At 37.8% G+C, this 27,744-nt stretch overlaps 2 protein-coding genes and 1 long non-coding RNA gene across 4 annotated transcripts; all 3 read left to right on the top strand.

Annotated features, from left to right (window-relative positions):
- On the top strand, positions 1–27,432 carry LOC119486809. The gene is made up of 3 exons (XR_005206592.1): positions 1–177; positions 13,975–13,978; positions 27,420–27,432. It is a non-coding gene; the product is annotated as an uncharacterized LOC119486809 (long non-coding RNA).
- LOC119486808 (cAMP-dependent protein kinase type II-beta regulatory subunit) lies at positions 1,777–12,893 on the top strand. The gene is made up of 11 exons (XM_037767214.1): positions 1,777–2,360; positions 4,348–4,383; positions 5,932–5,984; positions 6,142–6,225; positions 6,452–6,558; positions 6,743–6,896; positions 9,995–10,096; positions 10,183–10,257; positions 10,362–10,430; positions 10,525–10,660; positions 11,435–12,893. Exons 1-11 carry the CDS (start codon positions 1,991–1,993, stop codon positions 11,566–11,568), a joined length of 1,320 nt encoding a protein of 439 aa, XP_037623142.1. The 5' UTR covers positions 1,777–1,990; the 3' UTR covers positions 11,569–12,893.
- hbp1 (HMG-box transcription factor 1) lies at positions 14,088–27,023 on the top strand. Of its 2 annotated transcripts, none has more exons than XM_037767212.1 (11): positions 14,088–14,162; positions 16,356–16,522; positions 16,614–16,794; positions 17,663–17,777; positions 17,934–18,048; positions 19,337–19,455; positions 20,113–20,269; positions 21,425–21,569; positions 22,815–23,102; positions 25,719–25,860; positions 25,997–27,023. In XM_037767212.1, exons 2-11 carry the CDS (start codon positions 16,447–16,449, stop codon positions 26,012–26,014), a joined length of 1,356 nt encoding a protein of 451 aa, XP_037623140.1. In that variant the 5' UTR covers positions 14,088–14,162; positions 16,356–16,446; the 3' UTR covers positions 26,015–27,023. The 2 variants fall into 2 exon arrangements, with proteins under 2 accessions (XP_037623140.1, XP_037623141.1); XM_037767213.1 differs by lacking the exon at positions 14,088–14,162 and adding an exon at positions 14,866–15,179.
- Positions 27,433–27,744: the final 312 nt, after the last annotated feature.

The following is a 27,744-nucleotide window of genomic DNA, read 5'->3' on the forward strand; positions in this document are numbered from 1 at the left end:
TTAACATTAAAGGGACTGTTTGTAAGAATCAGAAATGCTTGTTAACAGCGACACCTGTGGCCGTTAAGTCAACGAAAGTCAGCGTCGGGCTCGCGCTTGCTCGCTCTGCATAGACATGACCGAGCAACACTCAAAACAGTGAGGCGACACACGTCAGCTAAAACCACAATATCAGCAGTAATTTTAGCTGACCAGACGAAGGTCTCTCCATGAATCACTGATGATCCTAGTGTTGGCTTTTTCCTGCCTCAGCCTCCCAACCGCGGTCGGAGGGAACAGGGGAGACACCGGAGTTTTGGTCGGAGACGATAACGTAACTCGCTGCGGAGCCCCGTCTCTTCACAAGACACGGGAAACCTCTGTTGGTCTGGAGGAGCTGCAGCATTTATTTCTGCACAAACGTCCACTGTGCATTCACTAGATATTCTTAGAGCTACGAAGTCTTCTGCAGTGTGGAGTGTGCGCGCATGCAGGTGAGGTGGAGCAAGCTGAGTGAAGGCAAGCAGGCAGAGGAGCAGAGTACAGCAGAGACTCCGGCCCTGTAGACCAAAGCTACGGTCTCCCCCGCGTCCTCCGACCACAGCCAACACTGTTTTGCAACACGACTTCACTAGATATAACTTTACGGTTTTGGTGCTCCGTGTAGTTTATGTTGGAGTCTTGTCTGAACAGTGTAGCCACACGCGAGCGCGCATATGCGAGCGTGCATGGGACATACTCAAGATTCAAGATTCAAGATTCAAGATGTTTATTGTCACGCCGGTTATACAAATACAATCGTGTGAAATGCTTTTTGCTGGGAAGCTCCATTAAAAATAATAAGTTATATTACAATTATAAAAGGAAATACTGTGTACAAGGTATATTAAGAACATATACAGGTACGTACATTAAGAACATATACAGTATATACAGTATAAGATATATGATTGAGGTACTTTTTGTGTGAGAAGGTCCTGCAGGTGGTTTTACAATGTTGTTTACCTCAAAGACCTCAAGGAAGGTGGGATAAATATGAATAAACAAAAACTGAACATTATAATCCTCATGAAGGGAGGATTTGTTATATTAATATTATATTCGTTTTAGATACCTAATAATAATAATGTGAGTGAGACATCTAGGCCAATTTTGAAAAAATAAACATATTTCTTGGCCATAAAAAAATAAATATAAACCTGGGCAACACGGACAATACGGATGGACATCTCCTCTCCTCTCAGTGAAAGAGAGTGTAACAAAATATGAACCATTTAAATAGAAATAAGTATAAAAAATAGGAGCAGTATATACAGTATTGACAATAAACAGACTATTAACAAAATTGCACAAGTGGAAAATGATATTGCACAGTGAGAATGAAATGAAATAAATACAATATCTTGTATTGTCTTATGCTGCAGGTGGTTTTTAACAATGTTGTTTACCTCAAAGACCTCAATGAAGGAGCAGGATAAATATGAATAATCAAAAACTGAACATTATAATCCTCATGAAGGGAGGATTTGTTATATTAAGATTGCATTCGTTTTAGATACCTAATAATAATAATGTGAGTGAGACATTTAGGCAAATTTTGAAAAAAAAAACAATGTGGGTTTTTTTTTTGGCCATAAAACAATAAATTATGGGGCAACAGACAATATGCATGAACATGTCCTCTCCTCTCAGTGAGAATCGATCTCTTTTCTAATAAACCCTCGGGTTTTCTCTCCTCCCCATCATTTGTATTTTGCGACTGACTGCAGCTTCTGCATCCTCTGCAGCCTCTGCTGCTGCTGCTGCTGCTGCTGCTGCTCATACGCAATCCCTGGATAGGTGGTTGCCATGGTTTCCTGGGTCACATGCGTGGGTTTCCTGCAGCCAGAAGCAGCAGAAGAAGAAGAAGATGCTTGGTCGAGAAATCCACAGAGCCATTTTCATTCAAGAAAAAGAGAAGAGGATTCGCTGTTGGATGGCTTGTTGACTGACTTGGGTGGCTCGACTATACATGCACACCACGTCTGCATCATCTGAGGCTTTTTTTTCTTCATCTGTGTTACAACATTTTGCAGCAAACCAGGTTTTGTCCACATTCATAGACTTGATCATAGGAATGAGTATAGAAATTCCCGAAGGACTGACGGAGCTGTTGCAGAGCTTTACCGTGGAAGTGTTGAGGAATCAGCCCAGGGATTTGCTCGAGTTTGCGTTGCAGTACTTCACCCAGCTGAAGGAAAGCGAGACCAAAGAGGCCTCATTTGGCAATGACCAAAATTCGGCCCCAAGACCTGGAAAAGCGGTCAATTTCATTGACGAAGCCATGCAGATCGACTCGGAAAACGGAGAGGAGGACGACGACGATGACGAGGAATTCTTAGGTAGGGCAAATAGATTTCACTGTGTGTGTGTGTGGGCTGTGTATCAGGAGGATCTGGGACTATTTTAATGCATTTAGAACAATGAGCATGTATATGTGTGTGCACATCAGTGGGATGGAGACAGTGATGCTCCAGCAGCAGCATCCACCACCTTGCATCCATCGTTTGCCATATATGGTCACGGATGCTGAATGGTGCTTAATGATGAACGTGTCTTGCTCTTCATCTGTGCAGACACTCAGCATCTGCAGAAAAAAACTGTTTTCTAGACAGACATTGCACCTCCTATATAGGTTATTTGAATATTTTCAGGTGCAGGCCTGATGATGGGCCTATATACCTTCATTATGCATTAAACATATTATAAACTGTACTGTTGAGAATTTCCCAGTAAAATAACAGTAAAGAACAGGGTTGCCTTTATGTTACTGTAAAATTAACATTATTATACTGTCGCTGAAATGTACAGCTTTGTACTGTTAATGAAAAATACAGTTTGAACTGGTTGTTTTTGTATTCATTTCACAGTATTTTACAGTTAATTTCCTGTTTAAAGATACATTATAAAGCTGTTTTTCCACCTTTCTTTTACATTATCTTACTGATTTGTTTTAATGCACTATTTAGGTTGTATTTTTTACATACATTTTAATAAACATTATTTTTTGCCTAGATGAATAGACTTAGCAGGTTACAGACATAGGAATAGTCACACTAAATACAATTAAAGGCACTTGTTAGGAAAAAGGCTATAATAGACTTGTTGACACTTTTATCTGTCTCTAGCTGGTTACAAGCACAGAATGCAAACCATAACAACATGTGAGTGAAGAACAATAAAGCTAATTCACTGATTTTACAATCATGTACAATGTACAAGCCTCACATGTGCAGATCAGGTCCCAGAATAAAAAAAATACTGCATGAAACTGTTACTGATGATACTTTAGACAGTTGATCAGCAGTAAAGTGATGTTTTTTAAGAATGCATTATAGTTCAGTTTAAAAACGGCCTATGAGTGTAATTTAACAGGTTTTCTTAACAGTAAATCACTGTTTTTAAGCAATAACAGGTTAATACTGTTGAAATCCTGCTGTAAATTGACAGCAATTGTTTACAGTATGCACATATGTACATATTACATTTATTTATTGACGGACTGCACACACTATGTTCACCCATTCAGTCTGTATCTTTTATATCTCTGTTATTGTTTTTTATAATTTTTGTATACCTTTACCTCTCCTGTGTTTCACTCTGTTCGCTGATGTTGCTGCTTTGACACCTGAATTCCCCCCTGGGGATTAATAAAGGTTCATCTTATCTTTATCTTATCTTATATGACAAAGCAGATAACCTCTGCTATGATGCAAGCAATGCAAAATATGTGTTTTTACTGCCCTAGATTAATCTGTGCGTGCTAAATTGTAATCATATTTAGCCACAATGTAGCCACAAGTATAGCAGCAGCACAGCAACCCAGAGCTCTGACACAGCATCCCAATGAGTGGTGGGGTCTGCAAGGCTGCAATGGTTACATAAGGACACTGTTCAGTCATTAAACTATATTGTAGTATTTGGGGGGGTCACCATTGTGCCCCATCACACCTCCAAGTGTCTTAATGATATTCCAGCGAGCCTCCTCGGACTGTTATAGGCTGTTAATGGATGAAACCTCCTATCTAATGTATATTTCATACCCTACACTACCCTGTTGTGTTTTCACATTTGAATTTTTCTTTCTCATTCAAATTTGATTCAGACGCACTTCAAAGCAGCTGTCCTTATTCAGGTTGTACCCGACTGAATATGGATCCTTAATGAGCAGCACAGTGCTGGGTGTATACTCCACTACATGTGTACTACTGATGTGTGCATTAACTTAACCCTTTCCAGAAATGATTCAGTTCACTGTGAGATGTATTTACTTTATAATGAAATCCAACATGTTAATATATATATACGTTTTGTTTTATGCTTCTGCAGCCCCGGTGATAAACAGATTCATCAGAAGAGCATCAGGTGAGTTGCTATTCACTGTTTGAAGTGTTCTGTCAGGAGGGAACTCTGTGCTGGAAACATACAAAACTTCTTTCACACACAACACATGAGGCTTCGTCAGATTTGCTCTAGTACAAACGATTTTGAGTTTTTTTCCATGTCTGTCTTTTCTCACCGTCTTAAGCTATCAACACTATTATATTACAGTGTTGATTTATTAGAGTTTGTGAATCCACTTTATCTCATAAGCCTGGTTAATAATGTCAGTGAGTGACATGGGTGGGGAGATGAGGACAAGTACTACTCATAATAATCTGTTGCTTGTGATAATAACGTTGTGGCTTCACTTGAATACCTGTATCAGGACTGAAATATCTGCATGTTTAAGGTAAGATAAGATAGTCCTTTATTAGTCCCACTGCGGGGGAATTTGCAGAATTACAGCAGCGAAGAAGACAGTACAAAAAAACAAGATATAATAGTAAGTAAACAATAAAAAATATAGTAAATAAGTAATCAGTTAAAAACAAGATACAGAATATAGAAAATATAATAGTAGACAGACTGAATGAATGGTTGGGTTCACATTATTGCACATATGAAATATGAAATGTTGATACTGCAATGAATATTGAATCTTGATATTGCACAGATACATTGATATTGCACATGAATGAGTGAATGAATGGTCAGTTTTTTGGTCTGTTGAGAGCAGTTTTGACAGTCTGAATGGAAACAATGAGAAAGGGAAAGTATTCAGTAACACCTGAAGCATATTTCTTATCTTTTGTTACTTCATATGGGAAATTCACATCCTCTACATAGTGGACTAAACATTAAACCAAAGAAAGTGTATATCAAATAAAAATAAAAGTACTGTTACAGGGGTATAGATATTTTCTCAACAAGGTTTCAGAGGTGTAAGCTAGGGCTCACACTATTTTGTTGACTGATCGATTGTTGATTTAATCTACAGATCTGTAAAACTACGTTTCTCCACAAAGAACCACACAAAAACACCACTTTAAATGTTGTGTTTGCCAAAGATGTGCTCATAAGTGTCTTGGAAATAAGTCATGAAAAAAAGCATAACAATTTTTTTTAGTCGACCAGGACCAAAACCACTGATAACTCAACTAATTAACTAAGAGGGGCAGTCCTAGTTTAAGCATTATGTTTTTGCAGAATCAGAGTAAGATTTCCCACAGTTGTGGATTGAAATATAAAGCATTTTTCAATTTGTGTTGTGTAAGAAGCTTCTTGCAGAATGAGTGTCACCACCATCACCGCATCCCCCTCAAAGCCCCACACTTAAGACGAGAAAAACTGTGTTTATTGAAAGATTTATTGCATGAAACAGCTGAGTCCTCGCTGGGGTTTGGCTTTTGTTGTTAGACTGCGATGGACTGCTGGGTCACTGAATATGAAGCTTTATTCTTTAGTGTCTGAGTTAAAATGTCGTTGTTTCCAGAGATTCTGTCTTTGGGCAGAAATTGTAATTCTTGGATGAATTTGCTATCTGGTTAGTTGAGTGTCCAGTTCATTAATTAGTTGATCTCTGTCATGCAGTTTGTGCTGAAGCGTTCAATCCTGATGACGATGACGAGGATAAAGAGCCACGGGTAAAATGTGTTTTTTACCACAAAGATCCTGTCTTACAGTATGAATTGTTGCTCCGAATCTCAATCAAACAGTCAACATTATAAAGTTTTCTGTATGTTCTTTAGTTTGTAGACCATCATAGGGTCATATCACAAAAACCTGTGCTTCAATTTGCAGGTCGCCTACCCCAAAACCGATGAGCAGAGACAGAGACTACAGGAAGCATGTTGGGACATTCTTCTGTTCAAGAATTTGGATGCGGTGAGTGGATTATTCCATAAGCACTCTGGTTTGTGCTCTGCCATCTCTTAAATTACACAAAGGAGAACATGGCCTGAGGCCAGCAGCTTTTTTGCCACAGCTCAGTGCGCTATGCATGATTTGTGCAGATTTTCAAGTAGCTAAAATAGCTCGCTGAGTGGATTCCGCTTGATTTGTTTCAACATGTGAAATTCATATATTTGGTTGATATTTCACACCATCACAGGAAGAGATGTCTCAGGTGCTGGATGCCATGTTTGAGAAGTTCTGCATCGAAGGGGAGCAAATCATTGATCAGGATGATGATGGGGACAACTTTTATGTCATTGAAAGGTGATCATTATTTTTGAATCAGATCACTGATTGTTATATATAACTTTAAAAAGATTATTTATTCGTGAAATAATCCGTAAAATCAATGCTTCCTGCTGATTTCAGATTTCAGGATGCATCAATATGGCTGCCATGTGTATGTATTCTCTCTGATTGTCTATATTTTCTTTGTATTTTCATTCAGTGGGACGTTTAACATTTTCGTGAAGGTTGATGGCACAGACAAGCTGGTAGGCTGCTATGACAACCGCGGCAGCTTTGGAGAGCTGGCGCTGATGTACAACACCCCCAGGGCGGCCACGATAACCGCCACCTCACCTGGAGCCCTTTGGTGCCTAGTGAGTAAACCATTAAATCCTCATGCAGGAGCAGTTGGCTCCATGCTCGGGTTTTTATAACACGCTGTGCTGTCAGTTGTCATGATTTACAGTAAATATCCAGGTTGTCTGTGGTAGCGCTGGCACCATAGGTGAGATCATGTTGTCTGACTGAGATATCATACTGTGAATGCAACAGAAAGTGAGAGAGCACTAATCATGCCCCTGGATATGAATTTACACTTTCATTAATGCATAGATTAAAGCTAATGAAGGTGCAAACTGAATATGAAAAATATATATATATTTATGAATGTAATACAGGCTTATTAAACCCATTCAGAGAGCTCAGCTATCAGATCAGCTCAGACAAACAAGACTAAAGTTTTTTTTTTAGCAAGTATGCACCTCAGATGAACTTAAGTAGTTGAGTACTCAAGATGATATAAATTATCAAAATGTGAAAACTGGGGCAGCAACACCATCATGGAGAAGACGCAAGTCAAGGTGAAAACAATCGTACTCCCGTATTGCTATTTTAAGTAAAACTTCAGGATTTTGGTTAAAGTGGCAGTGGGTAGAAATGGAGCAAATATGATTAAAAACAGTTATTTTTTATTAAGCGATCACTATATCCTGACAGTAGTGCAGAAAACAGGTAATCTGAAAAAAATCATGTGCCTCTGTGTCCTCCGGTGCTCCTAATGGCATCTGCAAGATTTCACAGATCAGAGGAAAACAACCAATCAGAGTTGAGCTGGAGTCTGCCGTCAAACGGTCAAACAAGGCAGCGCTGATCAAATATGAATCAATATTCTCTTCTGCTACTGTAATGCTTATTTCTCTCCTCAAATGTTTTCAGAAACATCTTGTAGTGTACTGTTTAGCTGTAAAATGAGAAAGTTTGTGACCCGGCAGCCATGTTGAGATCAGTTGAGGAAATACCGAGCACCGCCCACCAGCCGGTGCAAACTCTCTCATTTTAAAGCTAAACAGTTCACTACAAGATGTTTCTGAAAACATTTGAGGAGAGAAATAGACATCACAATAACAGAATATTAATTCATATTTGTTCAGCGCTGCCTAGTTTGACCGTTTGATCGGAGTTTGCGAGTGATTGACAGCTGCCTGCGTTGAATGAACAGCCAATAGGAACGCTCTCTCTCTCTAAAATGACCTGTGATTGGCCAAATTCTCCCGTCACGGGCTAGATTTTCTAGAGCCTGAAAACAGAGCCATGAGGAGGTGCAGGAGTCTAGTTTTCTCTCAGAACACTTGAATTACAATATGCTGAAAGGTTATTATGGATTTTTTGCCCAATGATGCCAAAAAACATTCTGCCTACTGCAGGTTTAAACAACATCCAACTAAATTGTCTCCAGAACAGCTGTTGTGAATATTCAGTCGCTACTCGATCTGTGAAGCAGCTTGTTTATTAATGACTCAGTGAGGGTTGTGTCCTTAAACTGTGGGTAACAGCTTTGTTATGTCATCTGCGTGCGAACCGGGCAGGTTGCAGCTGTATCCCCTGTTGACCCGGGTGCTTGTAGTGTGTGTTTGAGTCTGTGAACGAGCAGCCGGTCCTGTTCAACCCACAATCCCTTGAGGTTGAGGAGGGACAGTGCTGCTGAAGGGCCTCTGAGCAAACAGTAGTTTATAGTAGGAAATTTAATTAGTCTGGGATTTAAGTTGTATACAGTTAACTTTGTGGCAGCCTGGAAGGATATTAAAGCTCCAGTACGCAAAGTCCAAGGACCTAGTACTGACTCTACTGACTACTTAACAACAAGGTTAGAGCCGTGTTTGTTCATTTGTTTTCTTTCCCAGCTAGAGGGCGCCGTAGTCAACTGTTTCCTACAGTACATGTAACCATCTAACACTGCATGTTGTCACTTTACACATTGTTGGCCATTATTTGAGTCTAATTATTATCCTGATATAACATACAAGAAATGTCTAAAGGTGTATCCAGGGGTGGAAGAAGTATTCAGATCCTTTACTTAAGTAAAAGTATCAATGCCATACTGCGAAAATACTCCACTACAAGTAAAAGCCCTGCATTCAAAACCTTACTTAAGTAAAAGTATGCAAGTATTATCAGCTAAATTTACTTAAAGTATCAAAAGTAAAAGTACTCATTATTCAGAAAAATTTCAATGTTTTACTATTAACATTATGTATTTGGATTAATATTACTGCTGCATTCATGTGTATTTTGCATGTTACTGATAGATGTTTATAGTTGTGCTAATTTCTACTCCTTTATAAACTGTTGGGTGGTTTAATCTACAGCATTGCATCATATTCTAAAAGATTATCATATGTTTGTAGCTTCGCTGTCATGTGAGAATCAAATACTGTATCTCGAAAAAGTCAACTTTTTCATGGTGTGATGGCTTTGTGATGATGCATTTTCCAGCAAGACAGGTTTGAATATTTTATTTACCTTAAGAATTAAGAGCGTGTTCTCAATCCGTAAGGGAACACTGCATCAAATTTGAAGATACGTGGTTTTCACTGGAGAGGAAGGGTGGAAAAATGTAATCTGAAAAGTAACTGGTAACTATAGCTTTCAGAAAATATGCAGTGGAGTAAAAAGTACATGATTTGCCTCTGAGGTGTAGTGAAGTAGAAGTATAATGTTGCGTAAAATGGAAAATAATCCTGGTACATACACGGATACACTGGGTGTATCATTGAGAGCAGCGGAGTGACATGAGTACATGTTTGCTGCTGCTTGAATTATCCTGAGTGGTGTTATGGTTTGCAGGAGATGCTCTGCTTACTTATAAACTGGTTTACAGCGACCCCTACTGCAACATGTTGTTTCATAGGAGATATTGTTTAGTGAAAGGATGTCAGAACAGTCTCGAACTGTAGAGGGAAATATAAATGGGTATTACTACACAGCCATCCTGACTTTAAAGAGTGCAGGGAAATTGGGTGCAACATTAAAACTGCTAGACTTTCTGCTCATCCTGGATTCTTTCTCCATTATGTATATTTTGAGCAAGTCATGAAGAGTAGCATTTTACAGGAAGAGAAAAGAGAAAGGCTTTTGATATATATAAAAAAATACTAGACTAAATGTTTTCCTTTTCTTTAAATCTGTGTTTCAGGATCGTCTGACATTCAGGAGGATTATAGTGAAGAACAATGCCAAGAAAAGGAGGCTGTATGAGGCATTCATCGAAACGCTACCACTGCTTACGTCATTAGAGGTTAAGATTAGCTTTCTATTGTGAAGAAAGTGAAGCATGCGTTTACAGTAAAAACTATTGTTAACCAAATATTCTTTCATCCGCAGCTCTCAGAGAGAATGAAGGTAGTTGACGTAATAACCACTAAGGTGTACAACGATTCACAGCAGATTATTGCTCAGGTGATGAACCTCTTTGTTTGATGTGTTCTTGGGAGTGATCAGTTCATTTTCTGCTGTAATGGAGCATTTATAAAAATCCCTTATATTTGTGCTTTGTGTCACAGGGTGATTTAGCAGATTGCTTCTACATTGTTGAGTCTGGCCAAGTTAGAATCACCATGAAAAGAAGCAGGGTATGTTTGCCCATTCTTCTTTTAATTTTCAAGTGTAAAAACCCCTTCATTTGTCTGTCCTGGTGTGTTATAGTGTGCATTTCTTTCTTGCCAGACGAAAAAAGACCAAGAGGATGAGGAGACGGATATTGCCACATGCTCTAGGGGCCAGTATTTTGGGGAGTTGGCGCTTGTCACAAACAAGCCCAGAGCTGCATCAGCCTATGCTGTGGGAAGCGTCAAATGCTTGGGTATATTTTGTGCAATTTTCTTTTCATTCATATATTGCATCTAGCAAGGAAACTTCTCAGTATACCACTTATTAATTTACATTGTTCTCCATAACTCTCCTTAAAGTGAGTTTGAGTGTTTTGAAGTAGGGTTGTATGAGGTACTTATCCATAGGTGTATTACTTACAGGAGATGACAGTCGGCGTGTGCCCAGTTTGGCGAAACAGACAGGAGTCTTGACGCCGCAGCAAAGCAATGCACTGCTGTAGACGGGGACGGCAGAAAAACGTGTTTTAGCCACCTAAAAAAATCGATATCGCTTTAAGTGTATGCTATATTTAGAATGTTTTCACCGCTTTAATTTGCCGTCAGACAGCCCTTTCCTTCTCCTTTCCGACGGGGAACTGAACAGAAAGTGAAACTTATCTATGCTCTCTCCAAAGCCAGCAGGCTCAGATGAAAAAAACAGTATGTATACATTTCACTTTCAGTTCAATTCGCTGGCAGATAATATTCTAAATATAGCGTACACTTAAACGGATATCATTTTTTTACGTTAGCGTTTATTTTAGGTGGCTAAAATACGTTTTTCTGCAGTCCCCGTCCACAGCACTGTATTGCTTTGCTCCGGTGTCGGTACCCCTGTCTGTTTCTCCAAACTGGGGACACGCCAACCGTCATTTACTGTAAGTGATACACCTACTACGGATAAGTTCCTCAAACAACCCCACTTCAAAACACCTGAACTATCCCTTTAAACTATGTCTGACCTCTGTGTCCTTTTTTTCCATCAGCCATGGACGTCCAAGCCTTCGAGAGATTGCTGGGCCCGTGCATGGACATCATGAAGAGAAACATTGCTAACTATGAGGAGCAGCTGGTGACCCTGTTTGGAAGTAGCACTGAGATTGAGCAACAAAGTGCATGAGACAGCTCTAATGGACCATGAATCGGTGGATGACAAAAAAAAAGAGGCTTGTATGGATGTTTTCCCCCATTATCACTTAAACAGCTTTTCTTACAACAAATGTGAATATCCACTACAACCTTTGTGTGTCAAATAAATAAGACGGACAGAATTCCACATCAGACAAGGTTCATTTCAGCAAAGTTTGCCACAGAGTGTTATGACGAAAGTAAAGTAAGCCAAAGCAGAGTTGCTTAAAGCTTGTTTGAATTAGATTTCTCACGACTCTCACCTTAAGCCGTAAGCGTACATTTTACTTGTCAGTGTCAGGCGTATTATTTGTTTGTATATTGAAACACTTTTGTTAAAGCTCACCTTTTCTCCTTAGTGTTATAGTTACACCTACAGTATAATATGGTTTGTAAATTTCTAAATACCGTTTGTTAAAATCAGATGCCAAAGCAAATTTTTTAATGGATAATTGTGAGCAAATATGTCACAATTTCTTGTCATTTTTGGCAAAAAACAAAGCGAAACACTGGCAGCACGAGGCGCACTGGTACAAAAGTGCCCCAACATGAGAAAGGATTAACAATTTGTAAAAGAAGTTGATTTGCTAACATATTTCACATTTTGATCACAACAGAATGTAGACTTGGCAGTACTTTAACATTTTTACAAAATGCATTTCTGTTTATCATAAGATTTAATCCCTCGAACACATGTTCATAAACTGTATATCATTGTTGGTAAGCGTGTTTGTGGCTATTAGCCTATGCTTTTGCAAAAAAACAAACTTCAGAGAGATAGCTGATAGTTTTGTAAGAATATACAACACATTGCTGTACAATTTGAAAATGAATATTTATTGTTATTATATAGGCCCAGCTTTAATTTAATAAGTTGCCCCCACTAGACTGTAGTCATTATTGGCAGTGTCTTGAAACAGTTTATTTTCCTGCGTTTTAATGTAAAATTTAAGTCATATTGTTTTTGTGTCAGTGAAACATACATTATGATTATGACACCCATTATTGCTGTCTACCTCTGCCAACAACTTATACTGTTTGGAAACACATTGGGACGTTCCCTCTAAACAGGAATCTAAAGTATTTCTTCTCTCTATCTTCTTCTCTCTCTTTTTAAGATGAATAATTGAAGTCTTCTGTATTCTGTCTGTGGTTTACTGCAGCTTAAACTGTTAAAGCTGGTTTAACATTTAAACATTCTGAATTTATTTCCCACCTTTGTGCAGGTAGTGCTGGTAATTTTTGAAGGCAAACCCATAATACTGGCTGAAAGTACTCTATGTTTCACTTTTCATGTCAATAAAGAACATTTTTATATTTGCGTGTCATGTAAGTATTTGTTACAATAATGGAATAGCACACTTTCGAAGCTCTTTGTTCACCATTCAGTCATTCATTCATTCGCCATTCATTCATTCCTTATTCATACAGTCATTCATTTATTCATTCACTTAGATTTTGTAGTAAAAAGTTAAAACGATGATTTAAGTACAAGGGGAAATGACAAATAATCTAGAAAGCAATGTGAGTGTAAGATAAGATAAGATAAGATATTCCTTTATTAGTCCCGCAGTGGGGAAATTTGCAGTGTACAGCAGCAAAGGGGATAGTGCAAAAAACAAGATGCATCAGTCAAAAACCACCCTACCCTCCAGATGCTTTATGAGCAGTCTGTCATCAGACAGGCACAGAAAAGTGAGTCAGACCCAACTCACATCTTACACCAGGAGTACCAACTTTTACCTTCCGGCAGGAGATATAGAGTCCCACGGTGCAGATTGAACCGTTACAAACATTCATTCTTGCCGATGTCTATTAAACTTCTCAACAACTCGTAACATAAAGCTATCATAAGAACAGTGCAATATGTTAAATAGGGACAGTGCAATATGTTGCATCTGTGTAATATTGGGCTATTGTCTGTGTAATATGGGCAAGACGGTAGACGGTGCAGTGCACTACCTGGGTGCAATACCTGCCATGGTGTGTGTGATAGTATGTGCCATTATGTACGTGGACTGTGTATGTGTTGAAACATCTGTTTCTGTGGAACTGTTTCCCTGTCTTGTGTGGAATCATTTATTATTGTTGTTGATGCTGTTTTAATTTAGTGTTTGTAACTGCAGTTGGACGGAGTAAAAAAACAAACAATAAAAGTACATCTTATCTTATCTTATCTTAAAATGATATTGCACAGTGAGAATGAATGAATGAATGAATGAATGAAATTCCTACTGACAATATCAGGTCATTGTCAGTTTTTTGGTGTGTAAGTGGTCTACTGGGAGCAGTGCTGGTTGTGGAGTATAATCTTGCTGTAGTTTGCAAAATTTCAGATCTATAATAACCATTGTATTGTTCCTGTTATTGCCAATCAGCTGTTACTGGGTAGTAATAGGCATGTACTTTCATCCAATCAGACGTTGAACAACAAACTAAGCCCCGCCTTCAATCTTTTCTTGACCAATAGAATGCACGGATATTTGTTACTGACGTTCTCATCCACCAATAGGAGGCTTTCTCTGAAAACATTCATTCCCACCCCTCGAGTGAACGCCAGAGAGTTTCTTGATGGCGACAGGCTTGGTAAGTGGGGGAAGTTGACTACTGTTTTTCGATTAAATAAAAGCTTCAAACGAATTTTTAACTTCTACCTAATGTGATCCGTGTCTTTGCAGTGCTAAAACAGTGTTTCAACGTGGTTGTCATGCATTTATTTGATGTAGAAAGCTAGGTTTTAGTCGAAAATGTGTTTTTTTCGCTGCGACGCTTGTTGTTTTGATAACAAACCCATCCGACTGCAGCTTTTATGCAACAAAACACGTCTTTAATTTAGTCAAATCAAATTAGAGTCGTGTATTGTGTGGTTTTAAAGGCCTGAAGGTGTTTTATTCGTGTCATTCATTGTGAACGGAGCAGTAGAGGAGGTAGAGGTTGCGTCATGCCTCAACTTGTTGACATTCTTTTGTTTACAGTGTTCAGACCCGACAAGCCTCTGTGGGTTTGAGCTGCTGCTGCTGCTTTAGAGGAGCAAAACAGCAGGCCACAGCTTCATACTCTCTTTAAAGACACGATGATACTCTAAAAACGCTTTTATTAACGTTGTTTCATCAGTATATCCGCGTTTACGACGTCAAAGCGACGGTTTGTCAGAGCGACCGTTGATCGAATGTCAGAACGCGAGAATAACCGTTAAGTGATCTAGTTGGTTTAAACGGTTATTTTTATGCTTTTATATTTTTAACGTGTTTTTTTTTTTACTTTTCATGTCGTCAAAAGATCACTTAATGTTCATATTACAATACAATATTCTACCTTCGTGTTTTCGAGCCTCTTTTAGCCACTTTTCCAAACGAATTTCGTGCTATTTGTCCACTTTTTGGCTACGCAGTTATGAATGAATGAGCTCTGCTGCGCATGCGCTAAAAATCCCTTTAAGTTTATAAACAAGGCCTCCACGATGGCCTCCACGCTAGAGAGTCACATGACCAGTCTCACAGAGAGAGAGACTGGAGTCGATCACAGACAAAGGATTCACTCAAGACTGCCTACCTTTTTCTATTTTACTGATGCAATGCATGACATGTCTTGAGATGACACTTGGTAAGTGTGTTTGTGGCTGTTAGCCTAATACTATGCTTTTGCAAAAAGAAAAAAACCTTCAGAGAGATAGCTGAAATTGTACAACAATATTGCTGTACAATTTGAAAATGAATATTTATTGTTATTATATAGGCCAAGCTTTAATTTAATAAGTTGCCCCCACTAGACTGTAGTTATTATTGGCAGATAAATTACATTTCTAAACATTGTTTGTTAAAATCAGATTCCAAAGCTAATTTTGTAATGGATAATTGTGAGCAAATATGTCACAATTTCTTGTCATTTTTGGCAAAAAGCAAAACACTGGCAGCATGAGAAAGGATTAACAATTTGTAAAAGAAGTTGATTTGCTAATATATTTCACATTTTGATCACAACAGAATGTAGACTTGGCAGTACTTTAACATTTGTACAAAATGCATTTCTGTTTATCATGAGATTTAATCCTTCAAACATATGTTCATAAACTGTATATCATTGTTGGTAAGTGTGTTTGTGGCTGTTAGCCTAATACTATGATTTTGCAGAAAAAATAAACTTCAGAGAGATAGCTGATAGTTTTGAATTTTGAAGAATATATAACACAATGCTGTACAATTTGAAAATAAATATGTATTGTTATTATATAGGCCCAGCTTTAATTTAATAAATTGCCAAAAAAAAAAATCAAAACACTGGCTGTTCATATATTTAATTTGGGATGTAAATAAATCTGGGATAGTTTATATATTATATTATCATTCTATGATATATGAGTTATTAGAGAAGTGAGAAAGGGGTAGGGAAATATAAGTTTTACTTCTACCTACTCCTTTTCGGACACTTTTACTCTTGTTTTGTTTGTTATTATTTTGTATGTTCGAAATAAAGTCATTAATTCATTCATTTTTTATTTGCTGCGGTCAGAAACATTTTACGGATTATGTGTATTATATTAGCGCAAGGTCTTTTTTCTTTTACTTAATGGATCCGTTCATGTCTTAATGAAACCATATTACTATCAAAAATCTGCATACCACCATTCAGACGTATGTATGCAATTACAAATAATACATTTTCATGAATTATGAGTGGTTATTGTTTAATTAAAGCAACGTTGTAACTAGAACTGTGCAGCAGTTTCACTTTGTCTGTGAACGCTCAGATTTTGTCCCCTTTTGTTTTGCATAAAACCAGCTGACGTGGCAGAACATGATGATGGAAGCTGAGTAAACTGGCCTGCAGTCTGTTGAGTATAGAGGAAACACGAGGAACGTTGTGAGAATCAATGGACGAGTCGTTTGATCCACTCAAGTGTAACGAGGACAACCTGCCTTCCTCACCTGGGTGCCACATGGACTATGGTAAAAATCCTAAACCAGCAAGAAGCCACATTTAAGTAAACGGAGATTTTCCACGTAGTAATTATAGAAATTACTGTTGACTTCTCCCCAGATGACATGCCAGAGCTGCAGGAGGTGGAGGAGGACCAGAGGTCTCCAGGGTTATTTCAGGTTGGAGCGGGAGTGTCTCACCAGGAGCTCAGCTGCTCCCCCAGAACCAACTGGCTCACTGAGCTGGCCAACATTGCCACCAGTCCTCAGAGCTCCCTGCTGAAGAGCGCCCCACATAAGAGGTTTGTATCAAGATGAACTAGCATGAAAATCAACAACATCTGATGAGTGAATTCATTAATATAAACTCAAAGAGAAGTTGACAACTAGGGATGCACCGATACTGTATCGGATATCGGGCCGATACTGACTCAAATAGCGGGATCGGGTATCGGTGACAATGGGGCCGATCCAATGAATTCAATTCTATGTTTATATACTAAATACATTATATACTGGAATTTTAATTCCTGTAAAAGTTTTGATAAATTTGTTGCTGCATTAAAAAGGTTTACACTTGAATTGTAATTCCTGCTAATTTTGAAGATTGTTTTGCAGTTGTTTGTGTACGATTTATTATTTATATAATAAATAACAATTCAGTAAATTTATATTCATGCATTTATTTATGACATTTTGTTTTACAAAGCTAGGAAAGCAATGTTTAAGTCAAGCCGGATGTTGCCTTACACATAAAAGAAGGATCCCAGTCACTTCCACACAGTGAGGCATGCAGCTTATTAATTAAAACACTTGTATCGGATCGGTACTTGGTATCGCTATTGGTACTGAAAAAGTCGGAACGGTGCATCCCTATTGACAACCCCTGTAAGAACCTAAGTACACACTAGTACCCCACTTTGTATTCGACAAAGTAGGATTGGCAAGTTATAACTTAGAATATGTGAAATATCCTCTGAAATTCATTGAATATCGCAAAAATAATTTTCACAGTAAATCTGGCTATCTTGTTTTGTTGAATACCCCTGCCGGTGCTGAACATTCAGCTGTCTGTAGATTATAAATATCACTTATACTTTACTGTAAAAAATATAAAGTATCACCTATGACCATGATATACATATTTATGACGCTGCTATTTTTTTCCAGGTCATCTCCAGTCCATATCTTCGGCAATAGTTTACATTCTTACGCCCGCCCCCCATTAGCCAGCAGCGCACCCAACCCGTCCAGAGGCCACCTCAGGGAACGCAGGCGTGTCAGGGTAACCTTTCATTTACAACATCAACCTTTTGAAAAACTAAGAATCTTCCATTCCTGTAGACTCAGCGATTATTTCCTACTAAATACTGTGTGACATGTATACTGAAATTATTTATTTTACTGCTGTCATTGTAAGATATTCTTTCATTATTTACAGGCCAGCAGTGAATCGGAGTCTGGAGTTTTCTCAATGTCCTCGTCTTTTTCTGATGACGAAGACATGGCCTGGTCTCACACCTGGCCCACCACTGCCTGGCATTGCTTCCTTAAAGGTGCATACATACACACTCATTTACATACTGTATGCTTCCACCAGTGCACACAGAGACACTTACACATCGCTCACACACACACGTTGAAGTGAAACATGAGCTTTTCAAAGAATTTCTTGAAAAGAAAAAAATGGTCTTGACAATTCTGCCCCATAGCTTAAAGGCACAATCCAAAGTCTAGTGTAAACATGTATTCCCCATTGGAAAACAATAGTCATTCATTCACGTTTAAATCTGTTAATGTTTACAGTACATCAGCAATGTGTAAACACAAATGTAAAACACATTTTTTCAAACAAATATAAGTTGAGAAACACAATTTTATTTTTTATCTTCAAGTGAAACTTGCCCGAAATGTTTGTGAATAGACCTGCAAATCAATATGGTCAAAAGAGTACCGATTAGCTGCTTTATTGCTCTGCCCTCAAAGTGTTTTATTGATAACAGGACATGCAATCAAGACTTTTTGGACAGAAGCTGTAGATGTTCTCACACTAATCTTTTGTTATCCGTTTTCTGAAAGATCCTCCTGTTACAACCAGGATGAGATTGAGTTACAAACAGTTGTAACGAAATTCTGACCTCAGGTGTCCAAACGGCAGTATTGCATCCATTTTCCAGCATTGTCTTCATAGTATCAGCACATATCTGCTTATTCATCGTGTCCCATTGTTGTTTTATTTATTTATTTAATAAGGATCCCCATTAGTCTTCCTGGGGTCCAAAATCCAGTACATCATATTTATCATATACATACTTTATACAACATCACATATGTATTACACTATGTTCAACTCATATTCACTTTGAACTACCTTGTATTAAAAAAAGCGGTCATTCCAATTTTCCCAACATTCATTTACATCATCTATAATTATTTAGCCTCAAGGTCCATTATCAGGGAAAAAGAACAATACATTATATATGACCAACACTGGACTATTGATCAGCTGCTTAAGTAATGCATTCTTAAATGGTATTTGAATGCAGATTTGCTACAGGATTGACATATGTAAAGAGAGCAGCTATTCCAATGATTGATGGCACAATAAATGACTTCGATTTTGGGTGAGGTAACATGATTTGGCCATCACCTGCTGCTCTAGTGAAATGACTGTGAAAGGCCCTGCACTTGGTAATTTGACTATATAAAAACTCAGGTTTAGTAGAATAAATGATATAACTAAAGAATGTGACTGTGCTTAAGGGAAGTCTTTTCTCTACTGGTAACCATGACAGTTTACGATGCATGCTGTCCGTGTTCGTTCTTATGTGTGTTGATATTCAGGAACTCGCCTGCGCTTCCATCGAGGTCCTAATGTGGAGTGGCAGGAAGCTGATGAACTCGGAGATTCTGATGATGACTCAGATGATGAAACCATGATGCCATCCTCCTCCTCTTTTAAGGTAGGCAACAAATAGTGAGTTTAGTATGTCTTAAAATATTTCATAATAATTTGCTATACTCTGGAATACTTTACTGCGGTGTACACCTTATGTTTAGTATTGCTGACTAGATGAGTGCATGATTCATCATGTCAATTGCCATAGCAATGGCATGTAATAGCCTGCAGGTGGCAGCCAGGCTTACAGTAGAGGTACCGAAAGTGAGTGAGTGCATGAATGAAACATTCACCGATCAGCCATAACATTATGGCCGCATGGGCACCCTGACCGGTCTGCGGCTACGCAGCCCAATACGCAGCAAACTGCTCCTCACTTTGTGTTCGCCCACATCCTTATGCTTGCCCATTTTTTCTGCTTCCAGCACAAAGTTCAAAATGTTCACTTGCTGTCTATTATATCCCACCCACTGCCAGGTGTCATTGTAAAGAGATAGTCAATGTTATTAACTTCACGTGTCAGTGGTCTTAATGTTATTGCTGATCGGTGTTTAATGTCCTTGATGATTCACAGTGATGGTCTCATTTAGTATCATAGAAACCAAGTTTTCAGGCAATCAGGCACCAAGTTGTTTTTACACCAATTCTTCTTTGGTGGTGAGTACATCCACATCTTGCCGGAGTAAAGACTCCTCTTATTGTTTTTTTGCTTCATTTACAGAGATACGGTTCAGAGGGGCTGAAGTTGGTGAGCCATGAAGAGACAGTATCTTTTGGCCAGGCTGTTCTTAAACTGACGTTTGACCCCGGCTCACCTGATGATAGCCTTTTAACAGCCGAATGCCGATTGGATCACCCATTTTTTGTCAAAAATAAAGGTAAAACAAGACATTTTTTTGGTTTATTTCTGTTAAAAATAAGTACAAATATCGACTGCAGGTTGTGTTCTCTCCAGGGATGTCACAATGCCGGAAATGTAGTAGTCAATGCCAAATTCCACGATTCTCAATACCAATTTGATAGTTAAAGGGACTATTTGTAACTTTCAGAATTGCTGCTTAACTGCGACACCTGTGGCCGTGAAGTCAACAAAAGTCAGCGTCGGGCTTGTGCTTGCTCGCTCTAAATAGACATGAACGAGCATCGCTCAAAACAGTGAGGCGACACACGTCAGCTAAAACCACAATATCACTCTATATTTCACCTGCTTGGCAGTAATGTTAGCTGACCAGACGAAGGTCTCTCCATGAATCACTGCTGATCCTAGTGTTGGCTTTTCCTGCCTCCCCCTCCGGGGCTCCGTAGGGAGACACCGGCAACCGGAGTCTCTCCTCCGCTGCCTGCTTGCCTTCACTGACACAGCTCGCGTGTTCTCGCTCCACCTCTAGACGTGAACGCGCGCTCACTCCACACTGCAGAAGAGTTAGTAGCGGTAATAACGTTACTCGCTGCGGAATTTACCTTCGCCCAATACTAAGTTTTACTGAATAGAGCAATAATGTAAATCAATGGCACCTCCCGTTAACATTAGCTGTTAGCTCCGTGCAGGACTGTGCTGCTTACTGGCTGCTAACAGCTAACGTTAACTAGCTCTCATCCTGCCGATTTTGACACAGATTTTTAATGTTCACAATGTAGAATTATCAGGGATAAAATAGGGTGTGTGCCCTGGACGATAATGAGTTTACTGCATCCCAAACACATTTGCTATCAGCCTTAGGACAAAAGGACGCCTATAGTCTTGAGCCCCGATGGTACCTATGGTACTTGCAATACTGTAAAAAAACAAGTCCTGTCATGGTTTCAGAATTTTGGCATTGACTTGGTACCAAAGTATCAGTTCTCGTGACATTCCTGGTTCTCTCTTAAAAAAAAATAAACAAGAATAATTTCAGCTTTGTCGGCATGAAAAGAAAGCAAAATTGTCAAAAACATTTTATTGCAATATGTGAAAGTGGTCTTTGCCAACAGAAGCTTCCTCTGACCTGCTTTATGATCAAAGTAATATGTAATTTACCATCTGTGTTGTTTAGGGTGGTCTTCCTTTTATCCGAGCCTTACTGTGGTGCACCATGGGATCCCTTGCTATGAGATGCATTTGGACAATGTGTGCCTGCCACCAAACCACCCAGAAGCCATTAACTGTGATGACTCTGTTGTCTTTGACACTTTCAGAAGGTACTATAATTAATGTGATCTTGTTTTACGTCATGAAGAGACTTAAAGTGTCTATAATTGATATTTTGATATAACAATGAATCAATGTATCATCTGCAGCTCCCTTCAGCTTTGCGGCGCTTTATAGTGAGTAAAGCTAAGGGGAGCTGCAGAGTTGGGTACATTTATGTTGAGCATGTACACACACACTCCAAAGATGCAGCCCGACATCTTTTACACTTCTTCATAATATTAGGTACAGTCCTCTTTAGTTTCAGAGCAGTTTAATCATAACAATTATTTTATCTATATATTAGTCCCATCGTTAGGTTGCAGCCTACTTGTACACTGCGCTTAAGGCAGGTATTCATCTAATTATTTTTTAATATGATTTTTGGTTTGCAGAACAAAATTATAGTGAAAGTGAAATTGTTCCTCCATCACATATCACTTAAAAAAAAAAAAAAAGTTAGAAATATGTTTTGTATCTAAAAAATAAAATATTTGGTTCATAAATATCAGTGTTAATTTCGTTAATGAAAACAATTATGATATAGGTTAGTCCACAACCGTTTTTCCATGACTAAACCGAGATTGGCTCTCATAACGGACCGGTGGGTGTGACTGAGCCGAGCATTATTAATGAGCGCAGTCAGGAGGACTGAAACTAACTGCAAAGCTGCATTCTTTATCATTCAACCTGTGTTTTTAATCAGATAATAAGATACAATTTTATGCGAAATAAGTTTGACTAAAATGACAGAAATATTCAATATAATCTGACGACTAAACAGGACAAAGGTTAAAAAGAAAATAGTTGACAAAATTAAGAGAGAAAACAATTTGACTAAAATTGAATGTATTTTCAGTGACTAAACGTTTTGAGTTGTCGTCAATTAAAACTAGGAGGGATAAAAACTAATGTGACTAAAACTAATAAGCATTTTCATCTTAAGACTAAATCTAAAATAGCTGTCATAATTAACACTGATAAATGTTTCTGCATGTATTCATCACATAGCATATCTACAATCACTTACACCAGTATTTGTATATTTGAGACATTTTTTTACGAGAAATTAAAATGAAAAATCTGTTTCAGTGCAACAGAATTTTACAGTGACAAGGTGACATTTTCAGATATTTTTATAACAAACGGCACATGTACACACACACACTAGAAAAAACTAAATTGTAGATGAAATGCGACAGATTAGAAAAACACAATATTAACATCTGTCTCTCTTTTTGTTGTTTCTCCTGCAGTTATGACTTCACCCCACTAGACTCCTCTGCAGTCTATGTTCTCAGCAGCATGGCTCGTCAGCGCAAGACCTCTCTGTCTAGTGGGGGTGCTGTCAGTCCAGACTGTGATAAACTTGAGCGCTCCAGCTCCCCACAATCCTCGACCGGCAAATCAAACAGGAGCCACACCTCAGGGACAGCCACTGTTGCCACGCCTACAAAATGCAAGCGGCCAATGAATGCCTTCATGCTCTTCGCCAAGAAGTACAGAGTGGAGTACACACAGATGTATCCTGGGAAGGACAACAGGTATGCAAAGTCAATGAGATCCAGTGCACTTTTTCAAACTATTTTGGAGAGCAGAATTATCTATCACTGTGTCACATCTTAAGGTACAGTCACATTAATTTTCCACCTTAGTCTGGTTGTGTAATGTACTAAATAGCATGATGGCACAAACTAGAATAATGACATCTCATTATCACATCTCGCATTATCTCCAAACAGGAGTTGGACCAATTTATTAAGCTAATACGAACGCGTGGCCAGACCGGCTACGTAAACAAAGCCCAGAGAAGATACTATACTATGACTTTCTTTGACATACTATACTATGACTTTTTTAAACTTTTGTTTGACGTACTATACTATGACTATTTTTTCGACATACTATACTATGACTTCTTTTATGACATTTCTTCGACATACTATAATATGATTTTTTTCGATATACTATACCATGACTTTTTTATGACTTTTCGACAAACTATACAATTACTTTTTTTTCACTTTTTCAACATACTATGACTACTATTTCCTCGACATACTATGACTTTCTTTTTTTTTTTTTTTTTTACATACTATACTATGATTTCTTTTGACATACTATGCCATGACTTTTTTATAACTCTTTTTGCGACATACTATGACTTTTTTTGACATACTACACTATGATTTTTTTTCCGACATGCTATTCTCTGACTTTTTTTCAATTTAATACAGTATAACCTTTTTAACATAAACTATGACTTTTTATAACTCTTTTTGCGACATATAACACTATGACCTTTTTTTGACATACTACACTGACTTTTTTTCTTTTTTTTACGTACTGTACTATTATTTCTTTTGACATACTATACCATGAATTTTATGACTTTTTTTGACATACTATAGTATTACCTTTTTTTTTTTTTTTTTTCGACATACTATACTATGACTTTTTTTTTGACATAATACATTAAGATTTTTTTTTCTACATGCTATACTATAACTTTTTTAACATATACTATGACTTTTTATAACTGTTTTTGCGACATACAATACTATGACTTTTTTTCGACATGTCGAAGAAAGTGTCGAAAAAGTGATAGTATAGTATGTTGAAAAAAGTGATGAAAAGGTCATAGTACAGTATGTCGAAAAAAATCATTATAATATGTCGGTGAAAGTGATGAAAATGTCATATTATAGTATGTCGAAAAAATTATGAAAAAGTCATTATATATTATGTCGAGAAAAAGTCATATATAGTATGTCAAAAATAACTGATGAAAAAGTCATAGTATAGTATGCCGAAAAAAGTCAGTATAGTATGTCGAAAAAAGTGATGAAAAAGTCATAGTAAAGTTTGTCGAAAAAAGTGATATAGAAGTCTTGGTATAGTACGTCGAAGAAAGTGTCGAAAAAGTGATAGTATATTATGTTGAAAAAAGTGATGAAAGTTCATAGTATAGTATGTCGAAGAAAGTGATGAAAAAGTCATAGTACAGTATGTCGAAAAAAATTCAGGTAGTATGTCGAAAAAAATTATGAAAGTCATTATATATTATGTCGAGAAAAAGTCATAATATAGTATGTCGAAAAAAGTCAGTATAGTATGTCGAAAAAAAATAGTATGTCGAAAAAAGTGATGAAAAAGTCATAGTAAAGTTTGTCGAAAAAAGTGATATAGAAGTCATAGTATAGTATGTCAAAAAAAGTGATGAAAAAGTTATAGTATAGTATGCCGAAAAAAGTCAGTATAGTATGTCGAGAAAAAAAACATAGTATAATATGTCGAAGGAAGTGAAAAAAAGTCATAGTATAGTATGTCAAAAAAAGTCAAAGTATGTTGAACAAAAAGTCATAAAAACGTTATAGTATAATATGTTCAATATGTTGAAAAAAAATATAGTATAGTATTTCGAAAAAAGTCATAGTATAATATATTGAAGAAAAGTCACAGCATAGTATGTCGGAAAAAAAGTCAGAATAGTATGTTGAAAAAAAGGCATAGTATAGCATGTTGAAAAAAGTCATAGTATAGTACGTCGAAAAAAGTTATCTTATTGTATTTAGAAGAAAAAAAGTCATCCTACAGTATGTTGGAAAAAAGAGTCATAAAAAAGTCATAGTACAGCATGTGAAAAAAGTCATAGTATAGTAAGTAAAAAAAAAGAGCCTTAAAAAGTCATAGTATAATATGTCGGAAAAATAGTCAAAGTATGTCGAACAAAAAGTCATATATATTCATAGTTTGAAAAAAACAAACATAGTATAGTATGTCCAAAAAATACCAAAAACGTCATAGTATAATATGTCAAAAAAAAGTTATAGTATACTTTGTCAACAAAAAAAGTCATAGTATACTATACTATGATGTTTTTCATGATATTTTTTTCGACATACTATACTATTACTTTCTATGACATACTTTACAATTTTCATAAAACTTTTCAACATATTACACAATGACTTTTTATGACAAACTATACTATGACTTTAATGAATTGTCTTTTGTCATACTAAACTGACATTTTATGACATTATTTATGACATACTATACTATGAGGTTTTTTTTACGGCATATAACCTGATTTTAAAGGGTGCAATATTCTGAAAAAGGCGAGTACTTGATCTTCTGTCTCTTACCTTACACTCCAGAGCCATTAGTGTCATCCTGGGTGACAAGTGGAAGAAGATGAAGAATGAGGAGAGGAGGATGTACACCATGGAGGCCAAGGCTCTGGCTGAGGAGCAGAAACGAATCAATCCAGACTGCTGGAAACGTAAAAGAACCAACTCAGTAAGGACCAAAGTCACTGCACTATAACATCTAGTAGCTTTTTTATAACATCCACATAGTGCATGTTAATTATATTTACCCAGTCTTTGGTTTCAGTCACTACTGTAGACCAACAGCTCATGTCGTCTTTCAACAGGGTTCCCAGCAGACCTAGATAATCCCCCAGAATCCTCAGAAGCTGCTGGCGTTTTGACACAGAGAGGTGCTGGACAGAGTCTGATGGACTGCTTGATGCCTCCTTCGCTCTCCTGTATTCTTGAGACTCAACTGTGATGCTGAATTCACTTGCTTTTTGTAACCTTGAAACGTTATTAGAGACGAACCAGAATTATGAACTATAAACAAAATATGTAATCTATTCACTAACAGTGCATATATTTTCTTATATCTTTAATGTCAAAGACGTCTTATTCCCCTGAAATAAGAATGAACCTTCTCATTTATTTCAGGTTATTTCATATTCAAGGTTGAACAGCATGTGGTGCTATGCGTCAGTGTAGAAGGAGCAGTAAAACAACATCTGTATTTATAATTGTAAAAATGGGAATTTTAGCTAACTTTTTCACAACTGTTCAAATTGATTATATTTGTAAGATTCAACATACTGCACAGATTGGTAACCCTTTCATACATTTTGTAATACAGTATATATTCTGCAGCTGAACTATTGCCAACAGTTTGTGATGCTGCCCCGCCAAGTTTTAAGGTTTTTGCCCAACCACCCAGCCATATGACGAGAGGGCTTTCAGCATGTGGTGGTGGGTTTACACTCAGTCACAAAGCACTTCAGGCTTTTGCTCTAAGTGTTTGTTTCTTTTTTGCACTTTATATAAATATGTAATCTCCTATACAGCCATTTATATACTGGTGGAAACCATTTGTATAATACAACTAGTATCTTGACAGTTAGCCGTTTGACACAATCATGGCCCAGTAGCCGTGCTCTGCTTTCAGGTTGCTCTTGATTTTTAAGTGCTTTGTTCATAATGTACAGGTTTCACAGCCCCAACAACCTCTTGCACAAAATATCCTTGTATCATATTATAAATATTTTTTTTTTTTTAAAACTTGCATCTTATCAAAGTGTTTGGCTCTTTTTCATAAACTGTAATCACAACCTGTGGGGATGCTTGGCTTTGTGTTTGAATACATGTTAAAATGTTTTTGCCCGTCTTTTGTTTTGAATAATTATGAGCTTCCTCCCGTGAACATGGGCGTTAAAGGGACTATTTGTAACTTTCAGAAATGCTTCTTAACAGCGACACCTGTGGCCGTGAAATCAACGAAAGTCAGCGTCGGGCTCGCGCTTGCTCGCTCTAAATATACCTGAACGAGCATCACTCAAAACAGTGAGGCGACACACGTCAGCTAAAACCACAATATCACTCTATATTTCAGCTGCTTGGCAGTAATGTTAGCTGACCAGACGAAGGTCTCTCCATGAACATGATTTAGATCTGATCCTAGTGTTGGCTTTTCCTGCCTAAGTGCAGGCTGAGGCAGCGGGGCTCTCCAGCGTGTCTCCCTGCTCTCTCCGCCCGCAGCCGGAGAGAGCAGAGGAGACACCGACCCCCGGTCGGTAACGAGAAGACAACGTAAATCTCTGTAGAGCTCCGTTACTTCCCAAGACACGGGAAACCTCTGTTGGTCTGGAGGAGCTGCAGCAGTTATTTCTGCACAAATGCCCCCTGTACATTCACTAGATATTCTCAGAGCTAAACTAACTCTTCTGCAGTGTGGAGTGAGCGCGCGTTCACGTCTAGAGGTGGAGCGAGCTGAGCTGTCTGAGTGAAGGCGAGCAGGCAGGGGAGGAGGGTACAGCGGCTACACGCGAACGCGCATATGCGAGCGCGCATGTGTGACGACCCGCTACATTTATGCGCG

This window comes from Sebastes umbrosus, chromosome 4 (assembly GCF_015220745.1).
Source record: "Sebastes umbrosus isolate fSebUmb1 chromosome 4, fSebUmb1.pri, whole genome shotgun sequence".
Lineage (NCBI taxonomy): Eukaryota > Metazoa > Chordata > Actinopteri > Perciformes > Sebastidae > Sebastes > Sebastes umbrosus.

What these genes read in the sequence shown, in the direction of transcription:
- hbp1 (XM_037767212.1), top strand. Translation starts at nt 16,447, where the DNA reads ATGGACGAGTCGTTTGATCCACTCAAGTGTAACGAGGACAACCTGCCT. An exon ending in CTGGCATTGCTTCCTTAAAG is followed by an intron (nt 18,049 to 19,336) that starts GTGCATACATAC and finishes GTTGATATTCAG; the next exon opens with GAACTCGCCTGCGCTTCCAT. An exon ending in TATCCTGGGAAGGACAACAG is followed by an intron (nt 23,103 to 25,718) that starts GTATGCAAAGTC and finishes CTTACACTCCAG; the next exon opens with AGCCATTAGTGTCATCCTGG.
- LOC119486808 (XM_037767214.1), top strand. Translation starts at nt 1,991, where the DNA reads ATGCACACCACGTCTGCATCATCTGAGGCTTTTTTTTCTTCATCTGTG. An exon ending in ACGAGGATAAAGAGCCACGG is followed by an intron (nt 5,985 to 6,141) that starts GTAAAATGTGTT and finishes TTCAATTTGCAG; the next exon opens with GTCGCCTACCCCAAAACCGA. An exon ending in AACTTTTATGTCATTGAAAG is followed by an intron (nt 6,559 to 6,742) that starts GTGATCATTATT and finishes ATTTTCATTCAG; the next exon opens with TGGGACGTTTAACATTTTCG.